Raw genomic sequence first — 23,963 nt, 5'->3', positions numbered from 1 at the left:
AAATTCATGTCAGCTTTTGGCAGTTCAGTCCAATAATGAGTCAAGAAAAAGATGCTCTTCGCTTCTAAATACGCCTACTTTTCTTATATAAAGTATGCCAAATGTAGCTGAGAAGCCATCAGATTGGAAAAGTTGAAAAAATAAGAACTGTATGCTGGGTGGCTCTTTTAAGTGTAAGGTACTATGTTAAATTGTTTATGGTATAATATAATATAGATTACCATTCAAATTTTGGGGTCGGTTCGAAGTTTTTGAAAGAAGTCTCTTCTGCAAATCAGCATATTAGAATTATTTTTGAAGGATCATGTGACACTGAAGACTGGATTAATGATGCTGAAAATTCTTCACAGGAAAAACTTACATTTATTTGATCAAAAATACAGTAAAAAAAAAAAAAGTAATATTGTGAAATATCATTACAGTGTAAATTGGCTGTTGGTGTACATATGTGCATTTTTAAGATGTTTTAAGGCCAACAAATTGGATAACAATAGCTTTAAAACCATGTCAACAAATACATGCATGCATGCACAATTTTTAACGTTACCAAACATGTTTGGTAATTTCATGACTTAACTTACAACAGAAAAATGACGGTCATTGCTCGTAGCTTCTTTTGCGCTTATTTAAGCTATAATAAAGTAATTATGCAGCAAGCGCCAGTGAATTTGTGCATGCAATTCTTGAGTGCGCGCCACAAGCACAGTATAACGGACAGTCATGTTAATTTTTAGTTAGTTTTGCCTGACAACATCTCATCTGACCGCAGTTCACTGTTGTTCAGCTGAAGCTCCCTCGTCGTCACCTGCACCTTTTCCGCGCTCGTTTGACTGGCACCTGGCGCTGAGGTGAAGTCGAAATGCGTGTCTGAAAAGTGTCCGGTTTGTTGTGGTCGTAAAGAGACAGTTCTATAAAAACGCAGATGAAAGATTTTTATTTTTGGTATTTTATATGCTCTGTTGGTGGTTTGTGGAGTAGCATCACCCGGGGGGGGGGTTTTCCCAGAATAATTTTTTCCCTGAATTATTTTTATCCCACCGGGGATAAAAATAATTCAGCAGAGGCAGGGATACATGAGGGGGGAAATCCCCCCATCCACCCCTGCAAATCGCACCCTGTATATAATGATCAAAAGAACGGCATTTTTTAAAATAAAATCTCGAGTAAGATTATAATTGTCTTATTATACTGTCACGTTCAATTTAATGCATTATCTCTGAATAAACTTTTTTTTTATCAAATCAACTTCAATAATTAATGTGGTTCAGATAACATAATATTTTGAGTTTCTGTTGATTAAATTAATCGCCTTCATTGTATTAACTCAAATTTTTAATTTCAAAAATTTTAAGGCAACCAGGTAACTTACTTTTTTAAGTAAAACCAACAATTCTTTTTTACAGTGTGGTTTGAACAGTAGTGTAATGTAATGTCATTTTATTGTCATTATTAGATATTAGAACATATATGATGCACACCTGCATACCTAAAAAACATGCTTCATCAAAAATCGAAAAATGAGTTAATTTTTCCCCCTCTGAAAATGGAAGATAAAGTTGTGTGCATTGCATTATAGGATAATTCACATTGTATAATTCACATTTTTTAGCCATATGGGCATTCAATGTGTATAGAAAATGTGCATAATACCCAAGCTGTACTTGCTTACATACTGTATAAATAGCAATAGAGTATTACAGTATATGATATTCTGAACATAACCTCTGGGCTTGTACTGTATATAGGACACGTAGTATGAGAATTGGTATGCAGCCTCTGTGTCTGATAGAGTAAGAGAGAAATAAAGAGAGATATGGGTGCTTACAAAGCATGTAACGTCCGCTGGTATAGCTGCCAATTGGAAGTAACGTACTGCCTGCAAGAGCAAATTAGCCTCCAGGGAGTTCTTCACCTCAAATTGAAATTGACAGCAGGTGACACTCACAAACTCATTAAAATACCTCTGGCAGAGGTCGGCCTTATGCTAGGCCAGCGCAGGCCAGACAGTCTATCAACAGGGGGGAGATAAATTAAATATTTCGTCAAGGGCCAGAAAGGGGGAGGAGTTTTATTTCTGGCCTTTCAAATTATTTAACTCAATAACTTGTCCAGGGAGTTCAAAGTATTCTGGGTGGTACGACCTGCAAAGTTTAAATGCTGCTTGTTATTTATTGCCAATAAAGTTTTTATAGCTGTTTGGCCAGTGCATTTAGAGGCGTGGTGCTGTGATAGATCTCATTTAGAGAATACTAACCTGATGTTCTTTGTGAATTTGGCCACATAAATCCATTTGTGAACCTCTTTTGAGGCATTTGGCTTGCAGAGTGAGTCATGCGGTCAAGTTTGGGTCTGTTTGGATGAAAGCATGTGCCTCAGTGTCCGTCCCCCCATATGGCAAGTGCTGGTCATTAGCAGTGATTTTTGTTTCTCTGTCTCTTTTTCTCTCTCTTTCAATTCATGACTAGCGGCACAGCTTGCGTGTGCCAGCTATTTAGCATTTGCAATATCGACTGCTGATCTTTTCTGATTCAATTTAATCCACTAGAGTCGAGTGGCATGCAGCGTGTGGCATGCATGAAGGGAATTAGGTGTCTCTCAGGAAAGACTTTAAAAACATTGGCAGCTGACTGCTATATCTTTCTAACTGTGATAAATCTTCACATGTGATTGATATGAAGCACTCTACATGGGTAGCATCTCATTGCATGACACTAACATACATATATATATATATATATATATATATATATATATATATATATATATATATATTGTAAACACATATAAATGACATATAAAAAAGACTTTTTTAAAAATGGGGTTAGTGTCATCCAATGAATCCAGTGTGTGTGTGTACATTTCAATTTTTTGAAACAGTATGATAATACATTTTTAAATGGTTTCAACTAGGCCAGAGTAGAAATGTGCTATATTGTTCTATACCATTATGTATATTTATGTAAATGGAGTCTGAACTAACCCTTTTATAATATAAGTTACATAATGTGAACCTGTTTTGCGCTGATGCATGGGTTATCATTCATTTGTTATGAATCATCTTATTTTTTTGAGTGAATGTACTGTATAAAAAAATAATGATTTTCTGTTAGCGTTATATATAAAAAAAAAAGTCTCTTCTGCATTTATTGGATAAAAATACAGTAAAATTGTTCAATATAATTACAATTTAAAATAACTGTTTTCTACTTGAATATATATTAAAATGTAATTTATTCCTGTGATCAAAGCTGAATTTTCAGCATCATTACTCCAGTCTTCAGAAATCATTCTAATATGCTGATTTTCTGCTTAAAAAAAACATTTCTTACTATTATCAATGTTGAAAGCAGTTGTGCTGCTTAATATTTTTGTGGAAACTGTGATTTAAAAAAATAAATAAATTCAGGATTCTTTGATGAATAGAAAGTTCAAAAGAACAGCTTTTATTGGACATAGACATCTTTTGTAACATTGTAAATGTCTTTATGGTCACTTTTTATCAATTTAAAGCATCTTTTTGACTTGAATAAAAGTATATTTTCTTTAAAGTTAGTTAGTATATCATTTAATTTTATCCATTACACTTTGGCCTAAAGAAGGTTCCTGAAGGTGGCTTCATTCTCTGTTTCACCCATATTCAACATTCCCATCACTTTCCTCTTTTTTCTCTCTCTACTGGCTCAAGCTACCCTTTTCTTATCCACTCCTGGTCATTCTTCCTTTTAGCCCCTAACTATCCCCTACATCCGCCCATATACTCTTCCCTTCCCTCACCCCCCTCATCTATGTGTGTGGGTTAAATGTATAAGAAGGAAAAAGCCTAGGCTTGTAGAAGGAGAGGCCTAATGAAGAATGTATCGATTTCCTATAAGAAGGATTTAATCAAAGTCCCACGACACATCCACTGGGACAGAAGCCTCGCTACAGCACCAAATTACACTTCATACACCATCTATTTTTCAACCACAACGATAAATGGAGGTGCCGAGCAGATAGATGAGAGTCCCTTCGGCTCGTTCATCATACCCAAACTAGGGGAGGAAAGCAAAGTGATTGAGACGGGCAGCAACAACAGCCAATGATAAATAGACTGGGAGGTGTCAAGGGGGCGGGAACAGCATTCACTATTGGAGGAGGAAGCTTTAATTGAATTTGGGAAGAGAAGGTTATATAATGAATGATTCATTTGATCTATAAAAAGTATATGACATTATGTCAGTGAGTGCTATGTTGTTGTTGTAGCATAGAGCATTTGTAGTTTATTAGACAGTAAAGATAAGCAATTCAATTGACTGAACTGTTACTATGGATCATTATGCACTACAGTGGAGGAAGTTTACGTGCGCAACAAATCTGATGTGGATTTGCATCAGCAAAATGCTGTTTGTCAGCAAATACAAGGATTAGCATTTGGATTTGAATATGCAAATTTTACACAAACAAGCAATTTCTATATTTGGCCAATTAATACCATAAAAAATGTCCTCTAAGTGTGATTAACCCTGATTTTGTAGAAATAAAGAAAACAAATATTATTTCAGTGTATTTGATTTAGGGATATTCTGCTTGAGAAGAGGCTACAGAGAATGATTATCTTTGTCACTATAGCAACGCTGCATTGTTTTAAAGTGAGCGTGATTTAAAGTCTCTCCTAATGCATTTAGCAGGTCTTATTGTGAACCAGGGCTATTAAGGGTTCAAGCGCGTTGGGCAGAAACCCTAATAGTTGTTTAATTTTCATCATTCATAGAGACTTGAAACTTTGAGGGCTGGTTTTACTCATATCGTCTACAACATCAGCAAGGCTCTCCCTGATTGGCCTAATGGGGACATTACAGCAGTCGAAAGTATAAAATGGCTCATAACTCCTGACTCTGTTAGGTGTAGGCTCAAGTGTCTTGTATCGGTGGAATCCTTGGCTCAAGATGGACAAAATACCTGCCTTGCGAAATTTTTGGGTATTTTGGATTTTTTGAAAAACCTACTTTTGCGAACTAGTCCTAGGTGTTTGGCCCAATCAGAACCAAACCAGTGCAGAAAGAAATGAGATATTTTCACCAAACTCAGCACAGTAATGTGAGAGCTCATTCTGTGGCCGTATGAAAAAGGACGTGATGACTGGCCACTTGGTGGCACTATAACAGCAAAAAAAAAAAACGGCTAGTTCGATTTAACTTGAAAATTTGCATGCAGTGTCTTTGTCAGAGGTGCCATGATTGTCTATAAGGACATTGACGTATCTCAAATAACATGTCTTCCATCAGCCAATGAATTTTGAGCAGCCATCAAACAAAGGTAAAGAAGGCCGATAGGAATCAAACTTGCTGGGCCTGATTGACTCACTGCCTGTGAAATTCAAAAGAAATCGGCCACCAGGGGTTCCTTCGCATTTTTTTTACTTGCGTAAAGGATTGTGTATCACACTGTTTTTTGCACACTACCACAACATTCATACCGTATGGTAGAACTCCTCATTCTGAGCAACTTTGCCTGTAGGACTGCCTGTGTCCCATTGAATCTTTCGTTAAATATTGGAGATTATTTCAAAATTCAACTTTGGCGAACCAGTCCTAAGTTTTTGGCTCAACCGTGATAAAAAGCTTTAAAAACTATATATTTCCTATGGTAAATGGCCTGTATTTGCTTTAAATGGTCTTTTCCATCTACGATCAAGATGGTTGCAGGTTTGCTAAATAAAACTTATCTTTTTGTGCATGTGCTTAAAGGCCTTAAAGAGCTTGAACCCCAATAGTTGCTGCTTGCAGCTATATTTATTATTATAACTGAAACTACAACTAAAACCAATTTACTTGACATTTTACTTTTACGTTAACATTTTACTGTTATTTCAAATAAAATAAACATTAACTAATACAATGAAATATTTTTTAAAAATGTAATTGCTGAAATAAGCTGAAACATTTTATTTCAGCTAATTGGCAAGGCAACATTTCTCATTTTAATTTGGTGTGAATTGATGTGCTTAAACTAAAACTGAAATAAAAATGATATAAATAAAATCTATAGACAATAAATAAATGACAAAAACAGAACAAGATTACTAAAATTTAATACAGAATATTGATAAACTATAATAGTATCTCAATGATATGAAATAACACTGTTGTGAACAACTCATTGGTTATTCAAAAGAAGAAAATCTTTTTTCAAGCTTCTGTGAAAATAACTTGCATCATCTCTGAAATACCTTTTTTGTCTAACAACACAGAGGCTGTGCATGTAGGGGAATTTTTCTTTTTTTAATAACAAAAAAATGTTTGTCAATAACACTAGATAACATTAATACAATACAATTATGCCAATAAAACCAAATAACGATAGATCTGATAAAGTAATGTACCCACTGAGATACATACTGATGGAAGTGCTCTAACAAATCCATTAGACCTTTCGCCTCCACATCCCGGATAAAAAGCCTCTTCAAAAGAGATGTTTCAGAAGAGAAGTAGACCCTCACAATCCAAAATCACATTCAGGTTTGGCTTCATTCTGATATATGCTTTCTCACTCATAAATACATCCCATTTCTCAAGTGAAATGAGCTGCAAAAGCTGTTGACTTCAAAGCGTTTTTCAATTAGAAGGTACACACACTTTAGAGACTTTTTCTCCCCTTTTTTCTTATCAGGCTACAAATGAAGGGCCTTTTATGTTGGTGTGTTACTATGGTGACCAGTTATCCTGTGCGAGCTGTGCTTGAAAGACCCCCACTGGTAAAGTATACTGTAAATAGTTGTACAATAGTTCATCTGCATATCTACTCCTTGATTGGAGTGGCTGCAGTGGCGTGCCACTTGGCCAAGAGAAGAGAATCTAAATAGTTTTGCTCCAGAAACATCAACTAAATCAAACCCGTATTGTTGTGTGAATACGACACAATCTTAGAAAAAGAGTGAATGTCCGCTGTTTGCCTCAAGAGTTATGGCGAAAGCCGTAGAATTAAACATAGTCTTTTCTGAACGAGTGATTCATGCATAAAAGACTGATTGGGAACTCATAATCAATGCCAAAAACCTCACACAAAAAGCTTTGCACATGTACAATGTTTTCTGATGCTTTTATTTTTTATAAAAGTTGTCAACTTTTGATTGTCTTTTAATGTATTGCTGTTTGTTAGAGAAAATTTTGCTTTATTGATAATAAGTAGTAGTTGTTGAAGTGGTTATGTTTAGGTATGGGGTAGGGTTAAAGGGGTCCTTGATTATGATTTCACTTTTTAACTTTAGTTAGTGTGTAATGTTGCTGTTTGAGCATAAAAAACATCTGCAAAGTTACGACGCTCAAAGTTCAATCCAAAGGGAGATATTTTCTTTTACAGAAATCGCTTTTTAAGGACTACAAATGGCTGGTAGGGACTACAATGAGCTTCTTCTCGGGTTGGTGACATCACAAACCACAAAATTTACATAAACCCGCCCCCAGGAATACGCAACAAAGGGGGTGAGGACATGTTGGGCTGAGGAAGAGTTGTTGTAGTAGAGTGTTGTTGTCATGCTGTCATTTTACGCCAGACTGCTTCACAAATGAGGATCAATTCATGGCTGGATTTGCACAAAAGATTAATATGACGACACATGCTAGTTGATAAGTTGAATCAACTCCACAGCAACTACATACATTTATCCACTAACCATTCAGAAACGTCCAGATGCATTCTAAAAGTTGTAACTTCTTCCTGAGTCTCTCCATCAGTGTCGACTCCGGTTTGAACAATGTAAGGCTGAACACCGTTACTGACAATCCTCATTTTGGCTGTGTGAGATTCTCCAGCTTTGTTGTTGTTGAGCAACCGAAGCGTGAGCTGTTAAAGCTTCGCCCTCTTTTGGAAAAAGAGGCTGGGAGAGCAGCTCATTTGCATTTAAAGGGACACACAAAAATGGCGTGTTTTTGTTCACACCCAAATAGGGGCAAATTTCACAAGCTGTGGGGTGTTTTGAGCTGAAACTTCACAGACACATTCTGGGGACACCAGAGACTTATATTACATCTTGTAAAAGGGGCAATATAGGTCCCCTTTAAGGGACCTTAAATATGGTCATGCAGGATAAGGCATTAATATGTGCTTTATAAGTACTAGTAAACCGCCAATATGCTTCTAATATGCATGCTAACGAACAACTAGTTAACAGTAAATATGTGTTCACTAATCTAAAGTGTTACCAGAGTTTTTCTCTTCTATCATCCGGTGATTTCAGGGGAAAAACACTTCAATTCAGGTTCTGGGATTTTAACATATCTACAAAGACGCTGCAAACAACAGATGTTTTTATATAGGCCAGTGTGCATTATTTACGATATTCTAATCCAACAGAATAATAAACACTTTTAGAAGAAAGAAGTGGGCAGCACAGCCTACTCTCAAAATGTGGATTTGTTTGTCATAAACCATTCCTGCATCTCATTTGCGTGTTTTCTCTCGCCCAACACCAGTTAGTCCCTCTGCGTTAATCCACACAAGGATTGTCACATCCTGACAAATGGTCCAGCAGTCAACACATGCTATATATAGCAGTTTGCTGGGTGGTCTTTAAAATGCTGCTTTTTTAGTCTCTCTGGCAGTAAAGTGAATTGCATGAGCTCGGGTGAATGTTACTGTTGCTTGTCAGATGGAATGGCTGCTGTCCTCATGTGGTCTAGTTAATAGATGTGTGTGCTGATGCACTTGTCAGGTCAGTGCTTTCTGCTTGGGTCATCCTAGAGTCTTTGACCTAAGGTTTACTCTAAAGATTAGGAGATTTCTGTTCTGTTCAGTTCAACAGTCATTCTGGACAGGTCCCTCGATATGTATGTATATGCATGTATGTGTATACACACACACACACACACACACACACACACACATATATATATATATATATATATATATATATATATATATATATATATATATATATATATATATATATATATATATATATATATATATTATTCAAAACATTATTCAACCCCCTTAACATGCAAGATATTTTGCTGCTGAGAACAAAATTTTATGAAAACAATTCATCAAAGGCTCAGTAAACTAATATACAAAGTTTATTAATACACAGTGATTCCGAGAATGTAAAGTTAATGGAAAATGAAAAAATCAAACTGGCTATAAACATATGTGTACAAAATTATTCAACCCCCAAAAGTCACATTTTGTGCAAAATCTTTTATTCTTTATAACCTCCAATAAACGCTGACTGTAAGTGCTTAGAAGCTTCTGTCACATTGTATAGTGGTTTATCATGAAAATTCAGCTTTGCCATCACAGGTATAAATTACATTTTAAAATGTAATAAAATATAAAACAGTTATTTTTTACTGTATTTTTGATCAAATAAATGCATCCCTGGTGAGCATTCAAAAACAATAACAAATCTTACTGACCCCAAACTTTTGAATGGTAGTGTGTATCTGTGTATATATACATTACTGTTCAAAAATGTTTTACATTCTCTGAAAATGTGAGTTTCCCTAATCAAAAACCGGTAACACTTTAGATTACAGCCCGGAAAGTACTGCGTAATTACAACAAATTTACAGTGTAACTTTCAATAATTATAGTGTAACTATACAGTAAGTATGTGTAAGTATAGGGGAACAATATGTGAAGTATTGGGAATAAAGGGGTAACAACCAGGAAAAATAACAAATTATTCATACTTTTAATATTTTATAACTAAGGGGTACGTATGACATATAACTAAGGGGTAAATATGACATTACGGGCCGTAAATTAAAGTGGAGCTTGTTACCCTCTTATTTCATGTAGTTACAGGGTAAGTAATTAATAAAAATAAATAAATAAATAAAAACGCAAACAGTCATATCACTTGGAAAACTTTATTTGAAAAACAACTTATTTCAAAACTTCTTATTTGTTTCTCTTGCTTGGCTTCCTCCTCCTCTTGTTCCTCTTTGTTCGTTCTTTCCTCTGATGAATCTTAAGAGGGAATCCCATTTGCTATTCTGTATTTAAAAATTACAGAACACCCGGAAATGTGCTCACCGTTTACTCATCTTTTACCCTCATGCCATCTGAGATGTATGCGACTTTCCTTCTTAAGATGAACACAAAAAGGATTTTAGGAAAAAAATAAATCATCTGGGAACGCTTTATAATGCAAGCTCACGTGTTCCTAAAAGTCGAAGCATCAAACAGCACAAACAGCAATAACTACAGTAATCCATACGACCCTAATGGATGAATCAATGTCTTCTGAACTGAAACGATACGTATTTGTAAGAAAAATACCAAATATTTGAATATTTTTAAAACTTCCGACCAGCTGTCTTCTGCGCGTGCATGCGAGGGTTGAGAGTTCATGCGTGACGTAACTTGAAGCGTGACGTAGGCGTGCCGAGAAACTCACGCAGATGTTGGATGCCGTCAGTTTTTTTTTTTTTTATTATTATTTTAGTAATGCTCACAACAAAATACACAGAATAACAGATAATGAGAATGAGAAACAAACAAGACAGAATAACAGAGACGGCAGTTCTCGCGTGAGTTTCACACGAATCTCCCGCGAGAACGTCATGAAAGCTTCACGCTGCTTCATCGAACCGTATCGAACGCGAAGACGACTCTCATGCAGGCGCTGGTGACAGTTGGTCAGAAGCGAAAAGATGAATAGCCTAAACCATGAGAAAATTTCGGGGTGTACTGTATTTTCTTATAGTACAGAATAGCAATGGGATTCCTTCTTAAGATTCATCAGCTGAGAAACGAGAGCAGGTGGAAGCCAAGCGAGAAACAACAACAACCAAAAAACGGACAAAACTTGTTACTTTCTGTCAGGACTTTAGAGTTTGAAATGAAAAGTTGATTTAAAAAAATGAATAATAAGTGTTGTAGACCTGTTTTTAATAAAGTTGTTTTTCAAATAAAGGTTTCGGAGTCAGTGATATGAGATTGTTTGCATTTTATTAATTACTTACCCTGTAACTACATGAAATAAGAGGGTAACAAGCTCCACTTTAATTTACGGCCCGTAATGTCATACTTACCCCTTAGTTATATGTCATAGGTACCCCTTAGATATAAAATATTTATAGTATAAATAATTTGTTATTTTCCTGGTTGTTACCCCTTTATTCCCAATACTTTACATATTGTTGCCCTATACTTACACATACTTACTGTATAGTTACACTATAATTATTGAAAGTTATGCTGTAAATTCATTGTAATTACACAGTACTTTCCGGGCTGTAATCTAAAGCGTTACCCAAAAACCTGTTGCCATGAGTGCTTATTGAGCCTTGCTATAAGGTTGTTGCAGTATTCTGAATGTATTTCATGCTTTGCTAGGGTTACTAGGTGGTTACTAGGGTGTAGAGTCACTGAAAAATGCTCACCAATAATGCACAAACAGCAGCGGAGATAAAAACAAAAAAACAAGGAAAAGTCTGAATGTTGTTGGACTACCTGTTGTATAAATAAAAACATACAAAACATTCTATTCAACCATGGCAATTGTATTGATATATAATTCTTACTTTTGGTTTAGATTAAGATTTGAATTGGATCCATAATTACCTGCCTAAAGCTGCTGTAAGCACTTTCTGCACATTTCTATTTTCAAAAAAGTGAAAAAAAGTTTTCCCCTAGTCAAACTGATAGTCCGCTCCAAATGATGTCATTGGCAGAGAGCCATTGTCTTAAAAAATGCTTACAGCAGCTTTAAGTCTTATTCTTACACAATATATGCACTTTCAAATCAGTTGAGTATGAATATGTCTGCCAAGACTTTCCTAAAATGTGGTTTGTAGACATTATGTTGAACACTGAAAAGTGCTTAAACGTATTCACCATCATAAACAACTAAACTAACAATATTTAAAGTATGTAACTAGATTTTTAGCCTACATCTTCTGAAGAAAATGTGCTTACCCTTGCAAAAGTCGCCACCCCAATGCTTTTTTGTTTTGGGTGGTTGCCAGGGTGTTGATTTGCGGTTTCTATGGTATTCTTAGTATTTTTAGCTTGTTGCTAGGGTGATGACTTTCTGACTCAGGTCCACAGCTCAAGACATTTATGTATTTGGTATGCTTTTATCCAAAGTGACTTACATCGCATTCAAGTTTTACATTTGCATTCCCTGGGAATCAAACCCATGACCTTGCCATGCTCTACTATTTGAGCTACAGAAAGGCACAAACAGCGCACAACAAATTATGCACTGAAGTTTAGCATTTTTCGGAGCCCCTAATGCTGATTATGCAGTGCCTTAGCAACACCGCCAATTATGATATTCTGCTAGTGCTTTGTTACAAAAATGCATAGCTCTTCTTGTAAATAAAGCTAGCAAAACAGCCTCTATTCTTACAGGGAAACAATGTTAAGCATTTTTATGACAGTGCCATGTCACTTTAAAATAACAGGCCGAGATGCAACATGATTTTTTTTGTTGTTGTTGCTTTGGGCCATTTTGCTTTAGGCTCATTTGTTTTGAATCCGTAAAGTGAACACAAGGCTAATGGAATTGGTTGTTTTTGTCTTATTATGTACAGTTTGAAGCACTTCTCTTGTTATTCCTTTCTAAAACGCACGTGCATACAGAACGAGATAGGGACAGAGTGAGTCTTCGCAACATTAAATCTGCATTAACTCTGATAAACCAAGGACCGGCCCCGGCAACTTGAATAAAAAGTGCCAGAGGGTCTAAATCTTCCCTGGCGTCTTAGTGATGGCATGCCCTCTGGCCTTGCTAGGCTACAAAGGCCACAGAAGTGCTGCTGCTTTGTTGATTTAGTTGTGTTCAGCTAAGGATGAGGAAAGTCAGACTTCCCAAAGGAGCAGTCCTAAAGCCCAATAATTTTTTGATATATCTGGTTGGAAGAGCCAAAGCAAGACTTTATCAGCAATACCAGATGTAGCCTGGAGCCATTTAGAGCTGTCTTGAGGAAAAGGTCTTCTCTGTCTCTGGGCATACTTGGATGAGTTTATGTAAAATTGGAGTCTTTTTATTAATATTTTTGTATGTGCTTTGGTTTGATACAGTATACGTTTTGCACTTATCCATGGGGGGTGAAAAGAGTCTGCTTTTGCCTTAGGAAGGCAGACAGAAGTCTTTTTTTTTTGACATTTACTCTGCTCTTGACTTCAATTTTACCTTCTTTGGAAGTTACACTATTCTGACGGTTCGTATATAGGTAGCATCTTGTGACATCTGTAATAAGAGGTAGGCAGTGGATTTATGCAATTTGTTTGGATTAGGAGGATCGTTGCATGAATATCTAAACATCAGAAGGTTTTAAGTGTTATATGTTTGTGCAGTTAATTTTGTGTGATTATTATTATTATTATTATTTTTAATAGAGTAGTAAAATATATGCAATTAGCTAATCAGGTTCTCTGACCTGTATGTATCTGTGCTAAGGAATTGGCTTATATATTTTTAAAGACTAGAGAATAGATATACAAAGACTCCTATGAAAGGGAGAAACTGCAATGCGCATTATGGCTGAATGCGTCCCACCTTCTAAATCCAGTTCCATTCACTGATTAGTAAAGTCATTGCGTCACTGCAGCTGCCATTAAAATCCCATAGAAACCTGAGACTCGCGCTTAGGCCTGCTCATGCGCATTGGCTGGTCTAGCTTGAAAGCTTTTTTAACGCAATTTGAGCAAAAGTAACAACATTTATGGGACAGTTCATGTCAGATTTTGTTGCTGATTTGAAATATGTTATTTAACTTTTAGTTAAATTAAAGATTTCCCCATTCAGGTAGATAGGACTTGGTCTTGGATGCCCGAAATAGCTGCCTGGAGGCGTTGCAAATATGGCCGCCGAGTGAACAGACTTTCCTAGAGTATGAAAAGTGCTGTTTCAACTATGTCTGTATTAGTTAGCTTATGTACTAGCATAGCATACAGATACCCGATTAGCTTGAAAGCTTAGTTTATACATGTATTTGCACTTACCCTACATGTATTCACAATCATTTTTAATGTAATTATGTGTTAAATTAAGTGTTAAATGTCCAGATATTTCAGTTATAAATAAAACAAATTAAAGATGTTCAATTATTCACTTAATAGGCTATTATAATTAATATTTATTAATTAACAGTTAAACAAGCCTGGACCACGAATCATAATAAACATGCCCCAGCCAATAACCGACAAGAATGATTTTAAATGCGCGTTCATGAGGGGAGGGTGAGGAGGAGGAGGAGGAGGAGGAGGGAGGGTCTAGCTAGCCTCTGTTTTGTTTGACAACACTAACAGGAAGTTGCTCCACCCAGGATCACTTAGAACACCTTTAACTGACAGTTTGGAGGGACCCGGATTTCTAGGGAGGACCCAATTTGTCATGACAGGTGACTCTTTCTTCAGGTTACATCATTACGCCAGCAGGTGGCAACAAGTTGAATCATTGAGCCATTCAATGAATCGATTTGTTCAAAAACGCTGAAACACATTTGTGTTGCTCTGAGACGTTGGAACTACTTCATTTGTCAAGCTATTTTATTTTGGAATGAAAAATAGATCAAGTAAATGGGAATATTGTGCCTAAAATGTAAGTTACTCAATATTAACTTACTGTTTGCTGAACTGTTGTGTAAAAGCAACATCAAACTCGACATTACAAAGTCGTTCTGAATGTCTGCTGCACTTGGCCGCTGGTAGGTTACACACAACGCTCACTATGAATGTGGTATTGCATAATTATGAATACATAAAATACATTTTGTTAAAATATTAAACCATGGCTTATGCAAATGTTGATAAATAATATTTTAAAATGATATTTAAATATTAGTTATTTTAAACGACTGGAAATGTTCTTGCCATAATATTTGTTAAGACCCTCATAGTCCTCTTTGTTTCATGTTTTTCATGCGGGCATGCTGAAACACCAACACCCAATTGTTCATGTGCTGAAAAAAGAAGCCCTACTCCACAAACAAGACAAAGCTGTTTCCTTCTCTCTGCTTTTGTTTTTATGACTAATCACTGTGAACTTGACATATAGGTGCCTGTAGCTCAGAGGACACATAAACATATAGAACCACACATACATACAAAACATAGCTGCTGCCAACCATTAGAATCACATTTCCCAGTGCTGCCGACCCTCTCTCTTAGCATCAGAGACATGCAACCACAGCACAGATCCAATAACTCAAACATAATCAAATACTGTCATCCGAAAAAAATAATCAATACTGTCATCCGTTCATCTGCAGCAACCCCCATATCCCTCGTCATCCAGCTCACAGTGAAGTATGACACCCAATGACCTTCATGCATCCGTTGGCACCCCGTGTTTATTTTCCTTGGCTAATTATTCTGTGGTTTCAGAGGCCATTGGTAATAAGCAAGACATCAGACGCTGACGGGAAATTAGCGAAGTGAGATAGAGAAAAGGAAAAGCAGGGATGAGAGGGGACGTCATCATTACAAGCACACTCGTTTATTCTGCGTTCTCTTTTATCTCTGGCAACACCTGCCCTCAGAGTCGAGAAAAAAGAAAATAGAGAAGTGGAGGGGGGGGGGGGGAGGTAGAGATATAAATTTGACACAAGCAGCCACCAACCGTGTATATTTTCCTCAGCTGCCATGCTGTCTGGTTTAAAGGGATAGTTCATCTAAAAATGAAAATTCTGTCATCATTTGCTCACCCTTGTGTCGCTTTAAACTGATTTGACTTTCTCTCTTCTGTGGAACACAAAAGGAGGTCTTTTGAAGAATGTCCTGGCCATTGTGTTTAATATAATGAAAGAGAAAGAGACTGTCAAGCTCCAGAATCACAATAACACACCCATAAATTATTCTAAATGTGGTCCATGTGATTTGTACACTATATTCTGAGTCTTAATAAGCTGATAGCTGTGTGTGAGGAAGAAAATGAGTTATAGACTGCTTTTATGATGTTCATTGCAACTGCATGGTTTTCTTTCTTTCATTCTTTTTTTTTTTTTTTTACCAATAATGACAGATCTTAACTATAAACAGCATTCTGTTAAACAGGTTTTATGTTGTAATTAGTTGTAATTTAAAGGGATAGTTCACCCAAAAATGAAAATTCTGTCATTTATTCACTTATTTGGTTATGGCAGTTGTGTCCAAACTTGGTCCTGGAGGGCCGCTGTCCTGCATAGTTTAGCTCCAACCAGCTCCAAAACACCTGCCTGGAAGTTTCTATTTGCCTAGTTAGATCTTGATTAGCCGGTTCAGGTGTGTTTAATTGGGGTTGGAGCTACAGTAAACTCTGTATCCTCCAGGACTGAGTTTGGATACCCCTGGGTTATGGGTAACCAAACAGCTGATGGGCCCCATTGACTTCCATAGTATGGAAAAAAAAAAATACTTTGGAAGTCAATGGTGTTTTGTTACCGACATTCTTCAAAATATCTTCCTTTGTGTTCAGCAGAAGAAAGAAATTCAACTTGAGGATTGTATTTGTTTTCCTAAATATTCAACCTAATTTCCTATACACTATGGTTCAAAAGTTGGGGTCAGTAAGATTTTTTTAAATGTTTTTTGAAAGAAGAACTCACCAAGGCTGCATTTATTTGATCAAGAATAAATAAAACCTTTAATATTGTGAAAAATTATTACACTCTAAAAATTGCTGGGTTGTTTCAACCCAAGTTTGGGTCAAAAATGGACAAACCCAACCATTGGGTTAAATTTTTAAATGCATTTTTTAACCCAACAGTTGGGTTTGTCCATATTTGACCCAAATTTGGGTTGAAACAACCCAGCATTTTTTTAGAGTGTACAATTTAAAATAACTGCCTTCTATTTTCTATTTCTATAAAGCTGAATTTTCAGCATCATTACTCCATTCTTCAGTGTCACATGATCTTTCAGAAATCATTCTAATATGCTGATTTGCTGCTCAAGAAATATTTCTTATTATTATCAATGTTGAAAACAGTAGTTCAGGATTATTTTATTAGTAGGATATTCAAAAGAACAGCATTTATTTTGAATACAAATCTTTTGTAACATTACGAAATTCTTACTGTCACTTTTGATCAATTTAATGCAAATATCGTACTGATCCTAAACTTTTGAACGGTATATTTGTTTTGAGAATTTTGTGCAAAACAATATTTAACATTCATCTGTGGGTCGAGGCATAAGCTTCCCACTGAGACCCTGTGACTGATACTGGCAGTGACATACTGAGCATAACGAGGTCCACTGTGTTGCCAGTATTGAGGTGTGCACAATAGGGAGGTGAGAGCTACGCTTGAGGGACATTCACCAATCAAGCGGTGGTCTGCTCTTTACTCCCCGGAGTGATAACGGTGACAGCAGTGCTGCACAACTGACGCCCTTGGGTGTCTGAAAGGAAGAGGAAGGAGGCTAGCAAAAATGTGCAATATTTGGCAGGTTTTGTTCTTAATCTCATTTATACAGTTGTCTGAAACAATCATGCCACCATTTTGTTTGTACAAACACAAATGAGTTATTGTTGAATATTATTTGAAAGATTATTTAAATAAAATATTAATGAGTTATATTGTACACTGCATAGAAAAGGAACAGTTCAACCAAAAATGAAAATTCTGTCATCATTTACTCACCTCATGTCGTTCCAAACCTGTATGAGATTCTTTCCTCTGTGGAACGTCAAGTCTCAGTGTTTTTTATGAATAATGACACCAATTTCAACCATCCATTTTAGGTGCAATTTTGCAGTTTGTCACTTCATAGATCTACGCCGATTTTCAGGCATTACCTATTACAATGCTTTAGGGAAGATCATTCACTAAAATAATAAATAATTTTTCAAAATGGTAGATAAAACTGGTGTTTTTCAAGAAGATACTATTGCACTATTTCTACTTTAGAATTTCATGTTTAATTCAACCTGTTACTTTGTAATTATTTGTGAAATTTGCTATTTTTGAGTGAAAATTGTTTCCACACCACAGAAGAAAGCAAATTGTACTCTTTTGGGGTTTATTCCTTTAAAAATCAAATAAAACAAAAATCTTTTTAAATCTTTGCCCGCACCACAGTTGTGTATGCTGCATCCAGTACAAAGCACCTGAGGAGCTGATTGGCTGATGAATTTATGCCTTCCTCAATTCTCAGACTCTCATTTAGTTGCCTTAGGCAACCGTGGAGGAAACCTAATTCCCAAAGTGCTGTTTCCAAACAGAATTTGATGCTGTTTGATCCCAAAAGAGGGCTATCAACATCTCAGGGAAAGGTACCAGACAGTTTCATGCTTGTTCGGTTTGTACATGCAGGGAGGGGCAGGTGGTCTCATTTGGAGCTATTAAGTGACCTCCAAACACATTTGCCTGTCTGTAAAATACCGTTACTGACAGAGATAATTTTGGCACAAGCTCAAATAGAATATAAATTATCCCCAGCACCCACGTGCAGTAATCACTAGTGTGTGTGTGTGTGTGTGTGTGTGTGTGTGTGTGTGTGTGTGTGTGTGTGTGTGTGTGTGTGTGTGTGTGTGTGTGTGTGTGTGTGTGTGTGTGTGTGTGTGAGAGCGAGAGCGAGAGCGAGAGCGAGAGCGAGAGAGAGAGTTCAAGCACATGACTTTGTAAAGTCAAACAAAATTCAATTTGTTCTGCATTATGGCAATTACAGAGCTGATCAAGGGTAGTATGCATGTATAATTGCTCATTGTGTTTTTACTATGATAGACTCATGGATCTGCCAAGGTTTCAGTTTACTCATATTTTATATATTATATTATATTATATTATATTATATTATATTATATTATATTATATTAATTATATTATATTATATTATATTATATTATATTATATTATATTATATTATATTATATTATATTATATTATATTATATACAAATAATGAAACTGTTACTATATATAAACTAAATACTTAATACGTTCAAAAGACTGCATACCTAAATGCAGCCATATTACTTAGTAACTAGTAACTATTAACTAGTTGCTTCTTAGCATGCATATTACCAGGATATTGGCTGTTATTAGTACTTATAAAGCACATATGAACGCCTTATTCTGCACGTCTACCATACAATTATTATTATTACCAATTAACATGTTTTATATAGCATTTTCCAAATTACTAATATTTTCTACAGTGTAGACAGAATCCATAGTTTAAGACTCAGATGCACCTTTACAGCAAGTCTTACAATAGATCACCAACAGTCAATAAACCGCACATAACTATTTTAAAATCTCAATTTATCTTGTGTTCTTTAAGAAGTGTTGAATCCATTATGAGTAAATGATATACTCTTTGAGCACATTATCAGTATGCTGAAAGTGCTGAGAGCTCAGTTTAACACAATTTAACCTGAAATGTTACTACTACAAAATGCAAAACAGGCTTCAGGTCAGCAGTAAAGGCAGATGATCATCCATCCAGCTCCCCGGACATTTTAATAACCTGGTGTTAGTGTGTTGTGCAGTGCAAGCTGCTGCTTCTGGGAAACTTGTGCGGTGAGACAGCGCTGCCAAATGTCTGGAGAGTCAAACATTTGCGTGCCAGAGTCACATGCTTACCTCACAGTGCAGTGAGAGAGAGAGAGAGAGAGAGAGAGAGAGCTCGGTGTCTCTATTCCTGATGGACCGCTTCGCTGTTTGGCCTGGATTCTATCCAATTCAATCTCTGCTCTGTTAATTTCATCCATTACACTGTTAAAAAACAGTTCCCTGTGCTCACCACATTACTGGTGATTAAATATGCCAGTTATACTTGTTTCACAGATGTATCAGCCAATTATTGATCAAATTGAAATGATCAGCATATTGTCCGTAAGCATGAAAATGCTGATTATTATTACTAAAAAATAGTATTTTTATTAAAAATGTATGAGGTATATTTATTGCATTGTATAGGTGTTTTTCTGCTCATAATCTAATCAATGAATACATTCAAGAACAAATGAAATCTGGAAATGAAAAGCATGTTGGATGCTTCTTGTATGAGTTTGATGTTGTTGCATCAAAAGAATAGTCTTGACCCATAATGATGCAAGTATTTGTGTTTATATGTGCACAGTTCTCTGCCTTTGGTGAGAGTCACTTTTATTTTATATTCAGCATCAGAGTTTTTTTTCTAGAATGCCTAAAGTAGTTTTTCCCTTAACTTTATGTGGTGAAACATATGCAATATATTGCTTGCATTAAATCATCAAAACAAGTAAGAGGTATTGCATCTCACAGGAGTCTGTGAATTGCATGTGCAGTGTAGAAGAATAAAGCTAAATAATTTTATTGTCAAATTAACTTTTAATAAAATGATGCAAAATACGATTTCATGGCTTGAAAATGTTCTTTATTCATTTGGACCACATCCAATACATAATGAAACAAACTGCTGTGAAAGAGCAAAAATGTTATTTTTGTTGTAAAGAGACAACACTTTTTATAAATTCTTTAACTTTTACATGTAGTTTTGATTGTAATAATCACAATCACAGTGATAATGTTATGTTTTTCCACTGTTCCACAATTGGTAAAAAGTGGTTTATTGATTAGAGATTAAATAAGACACACTATAATATTTTTAAGAATATTATTATTTGAATAAAGATGCATTAAGTGATCAAAAGTGACATTTATGTCACAATAAAATTTCTTTTGCAAATAAATGCTGTTCTTTAGAACTTTCTATTCATCAAATAATCCTGAAGTATCATGGTTTTCACATAAATATTAAGCAGCACATCTGTTTTCAACATTGAATAATAAGAAAAAATATTTGTGAACATCAAATCAGCATATTAGAATGATTTCTGAAGAAATCATTTTTGATTGCTGAAAATTCAGCTTTGCCATCACAGGAATAAAGTATATACAGTATATTTGTCTATATATTATTATAATATAATATGTGTAATTCCAAAGCACAAACTAGGCAAAAGGACAAACTATCAGAATCAGCCTCACATTTTTTGTTTTTGTTTTACCTGACAAAAATATCCCAATTGGTGCATCCTTGTTTTTGGTTTCATTTTGATTAAACTCATGCAAAATAGTACGCTTGAATGAGTTAATTGTGTGAATGACATAATGAGGAAAAATGGAAGAGCTGCAAACCCACAGCTCATTAAGTTAGCCGGAGGTAGTGTGAGTCTTTCAGCTGCATGAATGCTTCTGTCAGGATGCTGTCCAAAATGGCATGATGGAAGAATCTGGTCCAGTGTTTTTCCCAGTCTAATCGATCATTTAATTACATTCCACGATCCCTAAACCTTTGGACACTTTCAACAACCGAACTCTTAGAAACTCTTTAACAGGTGTTAATGGGTCCCACGGAGGCAGATTTTAAAGGCGAGTCTGAGCAAAGCTTTGAATTGGCTGGTTATTTCTGCGAGCGGGATGATTGCGTGCAGTAAAAAGCAAAGTTCAAAAACCTTTATTGCCCAGGTCCTTGTAACAAGGAGGAAAAAAGGCAGCACATGCTTCAAAGACTTGTACAATCCCAGCAATGTGAGATATACAGAGGCGCTAGTAATTAGAGGAAAAACGTCTCTTTCACACTAAATGACCTTCCTGTCCGCTTGCTCTGAGAATGTTGTGTGATTAGCAGACCCTGTCAGAGGGAAGCGGCTGTCTGAACGGCCCTCAAAACAGACCTTATTTCTCTCAAACCTGGGACACAGTCAATTGACCCTGACAGGCTTGCAGTTTGGTCTTCACTCTCCCCTGATTTCACATTCTGCTGCACTACAACGCTGCTAATAAGGAACAGCGGTGGGCCACACGTGTAGAGGTCAGAAGCACCATGTCTTTTAACCTCAGATTTCTTTTCTGTCCTCATTATAAGCTCCAAAATAATCTTAACTTATTATGTCCCTTCACTATGAAACTTATGAAACATAAGTCTTCTCAGAGGAAAACTTATTGGAGATTGTTCTTTTGTAGCTCATGAAACGCAGTCCATTTTACTTCAGTGTAATTTATCCAATGGGAATTGATTTGATTGTGAATAGTGGGTGTCATGAACGGCAGCAGTTATGTATTATTTGGTGCCCTAGTTGAAATAAGACATGTTGCTTGCTCTAGACTGCGTTATTTTGGCAAATCTAAGGACTGTTTGAGACATTGTCTATGTTTGCATGTGCACCAGTTGATTGTTTCCAATAATCAGAGTAAGGACTTAAAGGATTAGTTCACTTTCACTTACGGAATTCTACTTACGGAACGAACGCAGCGGCAGTTTAATTTTTTCCGTGAGTAGAATAGGGAAGATGTAGGACATACAGCGTAAGCTTTTTGAAGAATACGAAAGTGCGGTTTTGGCGGAAGCACTTGGAAGGCGATCATTTGCTTATATAAAGCATATACTTTTAAAAAAAAAATTTCGAAAATGACCTATCGTTTTGCTAGATAAGACCCTTATTCCTCGCCTGGAATTGTTTAAAGCCCTTTAAGGCTGAACTGAAACTGTAATTTTGACCTTATACCGTTTGGAGGCCATTGAAGTCCGCTATAAGGAGAATAATCCTGGAATGTTTCCATCAAAAACCTTTATTTTCTTTTCGACTGACGAAAGAAAGACATGAACATCTTGGATGACATGGGCGTGAGTAAATAATTAGGAAAATTTTATATGAAAGTGAACTAATCCTTTAACCACAGTGAGATGTTTACATGATAAAAGTAAACCTCTTAACTCCTGTTTACATTTTCATTGTGTTTATTCACTAAAAATTGTGAGAATTTACAGTTAAGACCCAAAAACCAGATATGATGAATGAAGAAAAAATAAATAAATAAATTGAATAAAATTTTACTGAAGAATAGTTTGCAGTAGGGATGGGCGATACCAATAATTTTCTTTCCGATTTGATACCAAGTACTTTCAAGACAAGTATCGACGATATCGATACCAATACCGATACTCCAATTAGATATTTTCATGTGAGTGATTTTATATTGTTTTTTGATAGCCATCATTATTAATATTAAATAAACTGCAATTGACATGATTCTTTTTTTACATTTATTAAAAAGTACTGAACATTATTAATTAAATGAACAAAGATATCACTGTAGGCTAAAAACAAAATATAACAAATATAACAAAAAAAATGTAACATGTCTCACAATCTTTTTCTCAATAATTGTCACATTTCTACATTTCTTCCCTTTATATGTTTTTTTAGAGGAAACAAAGTGAATGTTGACATTTTCCTCTTCAGCCTGTTTTTCTTTGACTGATCAAAATCTCTTGCTTTTGAAAAATGTGTGGAGTATTGTTTTTTGACAAACGTCACACGAAGCTTCATCATTGTTAACTGGAGTGTAATAACTCCAGATTATGCTTCTTTTTCTTTCAGTCATGACCGCAGCCACGCACTCGTCTCCCTTTAAAATCCTGCGCTGTGTGTGCTTGCTTGTCTTTGACAGAGTGAGCGAACACTGTCTCGACAACCGGAGATACAGCGGAAGAAGATGTAGTTCCCATTGCCGTTCCTATTTAAGTAAATTGTAAATAATATACAGCGTACTACTATTATTAAAATATCCCAAAATCACACAAAAAAAAACAACAACAAAAACAGACACGCCAGTATCGAAAGTATCGATACATTAGGATCGATCCGCCCATCCCTGTTTGCAATTTCATCAGCAGAAGACAGCTTCAACATTTAGAAGGAGCCCGTAGGCCGCTCTCTCTGTGTACATTCACATTTCCACAGCAATTATACAGGTCACTAAGCTTTGTCATTACTTCAGGTCGAATGATTCTAGTAGATGAACTTAGAAAATGTCCACATATGGTCTTTGTCTGGGAAAACAAGTCACTCCATCTATTATATGGCTGACACCAGGACCCTGGTTTTAGGCACAAAGTGACATGGGTCACAGATATGTGTTTCTGGGCATACAGATATTGGTACTTTTCTCTCTCAGTGAAAGGTTCAGACACTCTAGTAAAATAAATGCTTTAACATACACTTGGAGAAGTCATTCAAATCATTTGATATTTAGAAGGATAAATATTGATTAATAACTG

The 23,963-nt window shown here is 35.8% G+C and overlaps 1 protein-coding gene across 6 annotated transcripts in view; it reads left to right on the top strand.

Moving 5' to 3' along the window:
• raly (RALY heterogeneous nuclear ribonucleoprotein) overlaps window positions 1-23,963 on the top strand; it is a 97,539-nt gene that overhangs the window by 50,883 nt on the left and 22,693 nt on the right. Inside the window, exon 4 of one of the 6 annotated variants that reach the window (XM_067374319.1) lies at window positions 6,649-6,733. The exons of the other annotated variants lie outside the window; for them this stretch is intronic. Within the exon in view, the coding sequence (XP_067230420.1) occupies window positions 6,649-6,733 (85 nt within the window). The remainder of the gene's footprint in view (window positions 1-6,648; window positions 6,734-23,963) is intronic. 6 annotated transcript variants of the gene reach the window in all.

The sequence above is a fragment of the Chanodichthys erythropterus genome, chromosome 21 (genome assembly GCF_024489055.1).
Source record: "Chanodichthys erythropterus isolate Z2021 chromosome 21, ASM2448905v1, whole genome shotgun sequence".
NCBI lineage: Eukaryota > Metazoa > Chordata > Actinopteri > Cypriniformes > Xenocyprididae > Chanodichthys > Chanodichthys erythropterus.
Note: the sequence above shows the minus strand (reverse complement) of the source record. Positions and strands in the feature narration are given on the sequence as shown.